This window comes from Micropterus salmoides, unplaced genomic scaffold, assembly GCF_014851395.1.
Source record: "Micropterus salmoides isolate LMB-PRFRI ecotype aquatic unplaced genomic scaffold, ASM1485139v1 Ms_hic_scaffold_20, whole genome shotgun sequence".
NCBI lineage: Eukaryota > Metazoa > Chordata > Actinopteri > Centrarchiformes > Centrarchidae > Micropterus > Micropterus salmoides.
Window position 1 is genome coordinate 19,828,651 of NW_024041151.1, and position 10,707 is coordinate 19,839,357.

Below are 10,707 nucleotides of genomic sequence, written 5' to 3' on the forward strand. Positions count from 1 at the left end.
AAGAATAGTAAGAGAATTAACTATTGCAAGAAATGCAGAATTGCACAACAAATGCATGAAAACTAAATTTGAACAAAACTGCATAGAAGAATAACTTCTGCTGCTCTCTCAAGGCTGTAACCAATCCTCTCTCACCATCAGGTCCATCGGCTGTATGTTGTTGTATTTATTCAGCAACACTATAACTAACATGACATGGTTAAAGGTGTGGTCAATCCAAAAGATCTGTTTGCTCTGTTGCCTTTTGTAGGAAACGGTAGTAGTCTAGACTTGTGAACTTATGAAACAAAAATCCATGCTCAAATTCTGAAAATATAGCTGGTGAGTCAATAGCTGTATCACAGCTGGTAGTGGAAAATGATAACCATAATCTGTAGTTATAGTAGTTGTTTATTCATAAATACATATTGGGATTTATCTCCCCTTGATATATTTTCATTGTCTTTCTCAATAAAAATCTTCTATTACCCAAACGGTAGTTCAATGGCGAGATAGGAGAGATACTGAAAGTTTTACCCCCCTATTTTTGCTGATTTTAAAGCTGCACTAACCAATAATCTCATATAAAAATGGATCAAATCACTGTGTGGCATGTGAAAGTTGTCGCTCATAGTGAAAAACAGATAAAAATGATCATCCAAATTTGTAGCACAACTCAATTCTACAGACATTCTTAGCTAACTCTTATTCTAATTGTAGTTGTAGGCCCCTGCTTTCAGAAAACAAAGCTCATAAAAACTGGCTGTACGCAACCAGCTCGATACCACATGGCAGACAGAAAAGGTTAGCGACGAGCTGGTGGAAAAAGTTTAACATCTAGCTAGTTTAAAGCCCATATACCGTATTTCTCTCAGTGGAGACCAAAACAGAGTTAAAGGAAGACTGAATGTTGGATTTACATTCATCTGTAATTCATCACGTGGACAGAAATATGACTGCAGTGCACACATTAATCCTAATGTTGCTCCATATCTGCTGTATTTTGTCAAAACAACCCTCAAGTAACCCACAATTCAAACAAAGTCAATGACTGCAGCTTTAAACTGCTTTACAGGTTTATATAATGAAAGTGAGAGCTGAAATATGAGTTCCTCAGGAAAAGACGTGGTGCAATTAATGTTTTTTTCTTACTTAAACTAAAAGGACAATCTTAAACTGAGGAGAGTATGTAAGTAACAATACTTTAGTTAACTTGTGTTGAGATCATGCTTTGGGTTCCAGCAGAGATATTTTACTGTAGCCTCAACACTGTATCAAATTGTCAATTAAAAAATACAGTATACAACAACTTTATTATTAAACCATCCAGTGGAAGCTTCCTTCATACTGACCAGGCTGTCATATACATCTGAACTACTAATAGCTCAGTTCAAAACATAACCAATTTATTTATTCCAGATCACAGTAAATAGTAGCTTACTGAAGCATACAAAAATCTGGAGTTTACATGACCTTTCACTTTATGACTTGTCTCTCTGTGTTATGACCTATATAATGAGAACCATGGCTCCCTGGTGTAGCGTTTCCTTCTGCTGCTCTCTGGAGCCTTGTGTAAAATTCAGTGTCATACAAGGCAAGCCAGGCTTCATCTATCACTGGATAAGCATTCGTTCAGTTATAGTTTACAGTAGCCTCAACACTGTATCAAATAGCACATGTTTGCACTGGATTTGACAAATTATTATTAAATGTGTGGAGGGTTGATGCTTTACAGACAAAACATTGTGTTCTTTTCATCTTGATAAACTTTGACTTAGCCTCTGGAAAGTCAAACACTTTGTTTTGTGATGTTTAAGAGACTGACCAAATTTTATCTTCCTGGTCAAGGCCTCCAGAATTTTTTCAGAGTCAGCTTATTTTATAGGCTTCTTCTTTTTTGCTACCCAGAAGCACGCAACCCTGCCAACCTCCTCCCAGCATTAAACCGGCAAGATGCTAAGAGGCAACAAGTAATATCCCGTGAGACTTTGCTCTCCAGGAGGTAGATTTCACAGCCTTAATCTGTGTGCAGGGTCACTCTGGGCTCTTCCTCTCTCCTAACACTGGGATGAGATAGTCTCAAGTTTGTCGGCTTGTTTTGCCAATAGACTGTTAAATCCTCACTGTGTAAACTGAGGTAAAACAGTCCACAGAATGACTTGTCCTGTGAAATCCACTGCAGTCTCTGAAAGGGTACAGATGCATGTCGCAACAGCACTGGTAATAGGAAAACATATTTTTGGTAATCTGGTCTTTTGAAAAACAGGTCTGACCTGTTCCCAGTTTGACGTTCTTAGTTGATTCTTTATTAGTTTATTGATTGTGGTTTTAAAAATTATGAAAATGTTCTAAGGTAGACGTTCACACTCTAGCAGGGGAAGAGATGTGTTTACAAGCTGGTACAAACATTGTAAAAACACTACCTCTCAAGTGAAAGAAAATTCATCAAAATAACAAACAGCGCAACTGAAAAGATTAACAGGAACAATTGATTTACTTGGTTTGTTAGAGCCAGGGACAGAGCTGGACTGAAAAACATTTCCTATCTTTGACCAGCCAACCACAACTGGTGCGCAGACACTCAGCAACCTCGATAGCCGATAATACCGCTGAAGTGACTAAAAGTCAAGATATTGTGGAAATAGCATCAAAGTGTAATGAGCTACAGTATGCAGGGCTGATTGTGGCCCTCTGGGGCTCATGTGGAACTTGCTAATGGAGCTCATGAACTCTTTAAATTCAAGAATCACCCACCAAATATACACTTTCCACTGTTTGTAAAACTGGTGTACAGCATTCAGGTTTTGACCCTATCTGGACAGATGATCTTATCACCTAAAAAAATGGCACATAACATTTGTACATTAGCAAAACACTGCATTCTTTGTGATCTCTGCTTTTCCCATATTTTATGTATAATTACTGAAGTCTGCCTATTCAAGAGTGCAATGCTGCTCCAGTTTCTTCTTCAATGAATATTATAAAATTAAATAACCCAGCCTGGTATCCTAGAAATTAACTTCATATTAGACCTTACAGTTTGCCAACATTCAGTTCTAATGCAGGAAGTAGTGTATTGTTTATATAGAGAGGGTGCGAGTAAGGGCGTGGATGGGCATGAAGGCTAATGTATATCATGAGACCAGGGCTGCACGATTTTGTGGACAATATTGCGATTTGCAATTGTGATTCGATTATAATGAAACAAATGGTACTCTGAGTCTACTTGCTTAATTATCAAGGAAAATGCACAAAATACATTTGGAAATGTGTATTTCTCAACTTGAACAAAGTTAGACAATAAACAATATATATAATCATAACTAGTAAAACAGATGTAAAACAGAACAAGGGGAGCATGTTGCTCTATGGAGGAGGCGGTTAGAAGGAGAAAATATTGGCACACTGGCATCGTGACTCTGGCTAAATCTACATCTGTCCACTGCAAAGTCTCTATCCACAACCTGGAGCATGAACTGCACATGAGTGTATTAAATAAAAAGTATAATGTTTAATTAATGGTATACTGTTAGTATAACAATAATATATTAAATACTACATTCATTATAATTTCATTTAATAGTATACTATTTTACTATTAGTTGAATATTAAATCCAGTTACAGCTTCATTTCTGTGGGTTGTTTTTATTTATTTAATCTACATCTGTCTCTAATTTGTTAATATAAGTACTAACTTGTCAATAACCATATTGTTCAAAATTTGAAAGTTTGCTGTAGCATGTCAAACTTTTTTTAATTTCCCGCCCCATCCAGGCTGTGATTGGTCGGTTGACAAAAAGTGACTGACAAGCACGTCTGATTTGTGAAAAGTCGAACAACAAAAGGCACCAACACAGCTAACTTCAGACAGCCAGCGAGCCAAACTCCAACCTTCCTTATATTCTCCCTGTTTTCTTCTGTCTTCCGCTTCAGCTGCTGCCGACATCGCTCTGTCTCTGTCACAGAGCGACCGGAGCACTGGCATTTCTCTCTGTGCTCCGGTGACGAGTCCGGCTATGTTTTCAACGATTAGCGGCGGGGTGGGGAGGGGGTTATAGTAGGTTGTTGTCTTAAAAGTTACTCTCATACTGCTCATAAGTTATTTTTCTCATTACACTTAGGCTTATCTGTTTTTAGGAGCACATGCAAGAGCATGCGGTGTGGGTGGATATAATGAGCAGACTGCAGCACACACAGAAAAGACTGTAACCCACACTTTTTCTGTTTTATTAAATCGCACACTTTTTGCAGTTATGTAATCGCACATGATGACATCGCGATTGCGATTGCAATTAGATTAATCGTGCAGCCCAACATGAGACTTCACACATGTGACAGAACTCACAATCACATGACGGAAGTCTATGAGACTATTTAACTTAAAACTCAAAATAACTGCCCATTTACTTGGTTTCACATGGTGCTCAAACGCCATTCTACTGTGTGGAAGTCCTGGGTTTGACGCCAGACTCACACAGTGGGTCCCACATTATGGTTATTCATTCCCACCTCAGCTTACACTGGAAGTGTTTCCGAAGCGTTTCAGTGTTTAGCCTGCCCACGTTGTTGACTTATTGTTTATTTGTCATTTTGTGCGCTTCTGCTCTTTTTTTTCCCGTTCCCTGCAGGGCTACATATTCCCCAAGGATCATTTCAGAATAAAAGCGTTTTGCCTGCCTGATTTTGCTGACTTGTTCAGCTTTTGTTGATTTGTTCAGTGGTCCTTGATTTTTGTGCTTATACCATGGTTCTGTCTATCTGCACAGGGTATTTTATTTTGAAAATTGACCGGATTCTCAATACTTCTGGGATGTACTGCGGCGCTTCTGGTGTGAGCACAAGCATTGACTGGAATGGCAGCGATTAGCTCCAGCAGCTGCGGTGCAGCCGTAACGCAGCACACATGCCGCCTGTGTGAGTCAGGCGTGACCCATCCATCCATCCATATATCCATCGCTATTTATAATACGTCACAATGCTTCCTCCTCCTTTGCTACTGTTGTAAGGCCACTAGAGGTCGCTGCCATAGTTAATGTAAGAATGGGTCGTAATAATGTGCTGAACAAACGACCTATTTATCATTTTTCTGGGGAGGACAGTCTGTGAATGTCTCTGGCTACTGTGATTTAGGTTAGTTAGGTTTCTGTGTGTGTTTGGTTGGGTGTGTGTGCGTGCGTGAGTGAGTGAGTGAGAGAGAGAGAGACAGCTATTATTAAATTAAGGCTAAATGCGTTTTGGTTTTGTAACTTTTCAACTTTCCATCCCAATCCACTCTGGCCGGGCCCACACACATAAAAAAGAACAGGCAAACTCCGAGTGGGAATCCTCCCACTCTTGCACTGGCATTCAAGTACTTTTCGGAACAAGTTATGAAAACTAAGCAGTATGCAGACAAGATAATTATATACATATATATCAATATTTTATTTCACTTACTATCCAACATGACTTTGTTAATAATATATAAATAAAATGCTTTACAAATCAGTAATAATCAAGTATTTCTCAAAAGATACTTATAATAAAAATAAAATTTTATAATGAATAAATAATTCATTTGGGTTGCCACATTTTGAGCCTAAATTTAAGAGAAGGCTCCCTCTGGTTGGTGCGGTATTAATAAAGTCATAAAGTTGTTAACAAGTTATGCAACTTTTAGAAGTTTGCCTAACTGTGAAGTGGTAACCAGGTAATTTTTCACCCCTGAAACTTTTCAATCTGACTAAGAGATGACAATCCTCCATTCTGCCTGTATCACATTCTATAGCATGCCAGGCTATGTGGAGTAATTCCAAATGTCCTGATGGCCAGTCTGACAGTATGTGAGCATGTGTAGGTATCCTCTACAGTATAAGCCTGTCAGTGTGCGTGTCTCATAGAGACAACCTAGAACCTCTCGGTGAAAGCAATCAGATGGCTGGAGAGTTATAATATCCTCTGAGACGCTGCACACCAGGTGGTTGACTGACAGGATAGAATCTGTCTTTTTTCCCCCTCCTCTCCACTTTCACCTGCAAACATTAAGAGCCTGACCAGATTCAGTGAGCTATGCATCAATCTTTGGCTTGCCTGTATATTTGTGGTGGAAAGAGCCACTTGCCTTTTTTTTTAACAATTTTTTCTTTTTTCATACAGATTTTTTTTTTTGTTTTCCCAACAACTTCACTCCATTTGGTTATAATAGAAGATTGATGATTCTCACATCTGTCTGTCAAATATGAAGCTACAGACAGGAGAGCTTAGCTTAAAGACTGAAAACAGGAGGTTAACCCGGCTCTGTACAAATGTAAAAAAAAAAAAGAAAGAAAAAAGATTCCACGCATCAGCACATTTAAAGTTTCCTAATTAAGACGCTGTATCTTGTTTTTTTATTCCATACAAAAACTAAAGTGTAAAAAGAGTAACAGTTTACTGTTTTTTGCGGGGTCAAGACTAGGCCTATATCTTGGTTGAGTGCAGAGAATTCCTTGTGTCTTGTTGTGAAAGCAACAGCAAAGAACATGCTTAGTGGTTATTGAAAAGTAATTTCAGACACAGTTTTGGCTACTCTATCCCCCTGCAAATAAGTGTTTAGATAATATGGCTAAACTGGCCATTTATTTTGAATCTATCAGATACTGCTCTTGTTGCTAATGGAACCAGGTTTTTGGAGGCCACCACATTCACAGATCTCAGCAATGACAATTTTCAATAAATGTTATCAAATGGAAGGATAGACAAAAACTACAAAAGTAAAACAGGTAGTTTCCATTGAATACAGTACACTCAGTATTTCTCCATCATGCAGACATAAATGTGGTGTCAGACAATGACTAAGATATCTGTCTTCTAGTGGTCATAGCCAAGTGAGAAAATGTGTTACATACACCTTTTGATCGGTAGGTAAACTGTGAGGATGAAAACACAAGATTTAGTTATTCCAACATTTCACAGCTTTGCATGACACATGATGCAAAAACACCCAAAAATCCACAATCTCACAGGCAAATAATAAACCTGAGCCCCTCAAAATAACAACAGGCAACCTCACTCAAAACACACATTCACCAACAAACAAGTTTTCCCAAGTGCAGAACTGCTCACATTTAGCGAAAAAGGTGCACTTGCTCTTTTTCTGGGTTGAGTCTGCAGCCTGTTGTTATTCCTGGTGCTCTGCAGTGCCATACTCAAACACTGCATCCCATTTAAGTGCTGCTATGCCACCCAAAACCACACACTCTCTAGGCAACTGTCACAGTTCATTCATGTTAATATTACAAGTCATTTTGTATTCTGCCACAGCAGCTTACAGCTAATTATATGTCTCATAAATCATATATGTCCTCTTGGCTGAAAGGAAATAATTAGCATTTCATTTACTGTTCCTCACCTAATAAAATCACTTTACAAAGTTGATGCATTTACAGGGTCTCCCATTATGTGTCCATCGCCTTCCATACCCATAATTCTTGTTCAGCTTTATGAACACCAGTGCTCATTTACATTAGCATAGGTTTGTCATGGGGTCTTACCTGTGCACAGGAGAAGCGCGGTGAGTCCCACTCGCCGGAGCGGCCCCGTCTCTCGTCGTGGACTCATGTTTATTCTGGGGAAGCCGCTGGATGACTCCCTCAGCAGAAAGCCGCACAACTCTGCACGCAATTTATCCTCTCTGAGCAGTTCTCCATTTAAAACAAAACAGTTGTATTCCGTGCGACACCACCTGCCATCACAGACACGAATGCACGGTAAGTATCACCTACCACACGCAGTAACAGAGTAGCCTAGGCTATAGGCAAACAAGGGAAAGAGAAGTCCACATGTGTCGTTTTTACTCCAAAAAAATTGTTAATTTATAAAGCAAGTGTAATGAATCAACTTCTCGCATTACTGCTGAGCTAATTTATGAGGATAAAACAGATGCTGAACAAACCGTCTGTCACCAATGTCACCAATCACACCCTACAACACCAAAGATTTTTCACATTTGACACATTTGTGCTGAACGTGTCAGGATTTATTCTCTCTCTCTCTCTCTCTCTCTTTCTCTTTCTCTCTCTCTCTCTCTCTCTCTCTCTCTCTCTCTCTCTCTGGGCTTTGGAAAACAAACACTCGTAAAACAACCACTATGCGACAAAAAGCAACAGAAACGTCTTTAAATGGAAATAAGAGTTAAGTCTGTGAAACTGATGCATTTGTTTTTTTTTTGTTATTGTTGTTGTTTTTGCTCCTTACCATTTGTCTTACTGCACAAGAACACGGCGCCGCGGTCTCATCCAACACTGACATGTGACATTAAAATGCACCCGTCTCTTCTCGTCAGGCTGCAATAATTTCATCAGCGATAAGAGCAAAAAAAGTCCTCAACAACCTCTGTTTTCCAAAGAGATCTCATGACACGCTCAGCTATTTCATTTTCCTCTTCTTCTTTTTCATGTAGTGCAGCGGTCCAATACACCTAGACGCGGCGAGTGACTTGCAAGTAGTCTACACGCGATATCTCGCAATAATAATAGTCCTCCAACTTTCCACGCGACGAAGAAGCGTGTACAGATCACTGGCGGCAGTGAAGTGGATCCCGGGCTGTTGGCGCTGTACCCTGTGGGCTGTGGACCGGAGAGTGCTGGTGCAGAAACTGAGGGGGAGGAATGGGACGCGCTCCCCGGGCTGGATTGGCAAATTAGAGGGTCTGAGGGCGTCACGTCAGCAAGTAGTGTGCCGTCCAATTCCTGGCTCATATCACATGGAGATTGCGCTTTTTTTTGGTTTTGTCCCAAAACCGTTGGAAAAAAAGAAAGTTGATTGGAGTCTCAGCATCTCACAATGGAATATGTTTAATTACATTTTCGCTTGAATAGGCTGGGATTATAGGAAAACGATAATCACAAATGAAACAGTAAAAACACTGCAGATATGCGTTTTTATGCTTTATCAGGTGTAGTCATATATCTTGTCATATAGGCTACACATATAGGAAACAGAAATCTGAGGTTTAAAATAGATTGGAAGATCGTTGTGATTAAATGGCTCAGTAGTCAGGTTAAAGTGGTTAACAATGACACAAAACGGCGTACAATAGAATTTAATTTTAACACTCCCATAACCTGGAGGGATCATTAGTGTCCACTCAGTGAGGAGAGGAATAGAGTAGTGCAACCTGTTGTGCCAAGGGTCGTTCATGAGAAGCAACACTGCCCCCTACAGGGCACCTTTGACTGCACGCTGCTTCCCTCGTGAGCTTCCTGACTCATACCTCAGAATTGAAAAGGTGCTGCATGAATGTTTTCTTCAGCTTAACAGCAGACTGAACATGTAGGATGTAAGGAGCAATCACCCCTTACTTGGCATCAAGAGCAATTTATACCACTGTCTATCAAATATATATGCTGGGGTAAACAAAAACAAACACCTCTAAAACGAATGTCTCTTTGTTAGGTTTATTGAAATCTTTCAACAGTTTCTCAAAAGTAAAGGAAAATATTTAACAGGAAAAAACACACAATAATCCTCACTTTTTACAGTATACTGTAAATGTACTAATATATATATATGGATCTCCAGCAATTTAGTATTGCACTTCCATAAAGTTGGAGGACTCACCAAAGACAGATTGTATAAGTAACGGTGAAAAGGTGAAGCAACAGAGGTCAAGATATCCTGACTTTTATCTCCAGTATTTGACAGTGGATCCTACTAATTCCATAACCCTCCCTGCCTGCTAAAGGCCCACTGCTTTCAAACCCTACACCTCCAGCTTTATAATTTATTCCATTCATCCAGCCGTCCATCTATCCCTGCTGTAGAGAACAAGGGAACACAGCTGGTTTTGCTTCCTCTGGAGTCTGCCCCCTGCTGGGTGAAAGGCCCAACCTGCCAGTGTATGCGCTCACTATTCCCCAATAGAAGAGTGAACATGCCGTAATGGGACATAAAAAACAGTGACGGGTTGCAAGGCAGCCAGAGGAGCCACCCTGCAGCTGAGGCCTCTCCACAACAGTGCTAAACACCAATTACAGGCCATCAGCAGAGAAGTGGAGGGACCCTGTGGGTTTGGAAGAGAGGAGCTTGCTCCTCCATCGTCTCCTCCACTTCCTGCTGTCTGCTCCACCAGCACCATTCACGTACAATGAGAATGTAAAGGAGAAATAAAAATTCAGAATTTCCGTTATGTGAATTTCTGTTTTATATACAGTTCTGACTTCCATGATGACAACAGACTTCAGCTGCTTTCTGGATCTCGGCCTGTCACATTTCCCTCAAGCACAAAATCCAAACACATAATTATCATGTTTCCTGCATGTTATTTATGGAGCCCAATATGTGTCCTGCGGTATGTTATTAGTAAAGAGTTGACGTCTGGATAATGCTAAATGGATGCTTTAAGTGACAGGTGGTTAATAACATTCATGTTAAGACAGTAGCAATCAAAACAGTGTCACCAGCTGAAAATACATTTCTTTAAACAGTTTCTTACATCAGCATCTCATTATGCTATCAACCTCTACTTCTGCCCACTTTAATTCTCTTAAAAATGCTTTTCCCCCTTTACTTCCATTTCTTTTCACATAGCTTCTCTCTTAATTGTTCATTTTATAGTATAGAAATAGTCTGAGGAAACCGTGGCTCCGACCTTTACAATCCTCTCCGGCTGCTTGTAATGTTGGCAATCTAAGAATTTAAGTTTATTGCTGTCAGTGTAAGTTCAACTGATGAGAACAGCTGCATGACTAAAATACAAAATGTTAAAT

The 10,707-nt window shown here is 39.7% G+C and overlaps 1 protein-coding gene across 1 annotated transcript in view; it reads right to left on the reverse strand.

Moving 5' to 3' along the window:
• The window catches only part of si:dkey-112m2.1 (transmembrane protein 132C), a 163,291-nt gene extending 154,685 nt beyond the window's left edge, over nt 1–8,606 (reverse strand). The window contains exons 1-2 of the mRNA XM_038734596.1: nt 8,195–8,606; nt 7,492–7,682 (exon numbers count right to left, since the gene is read on the reverse strand). Coding sequence (XP_038590524.1) covers nt 7,492–7,558 — 67 coding nt within the window. The 5' untranslated portion in view covers nt 7,559–7,682; nt 8,195–8,606. The remainder of the gene's footprint in view (nt 1–7,491; nt 7,683–8,194) is intronic.
• Nucleotides 8,607–10,707: the final 2,101 nt, after the last annotated feature.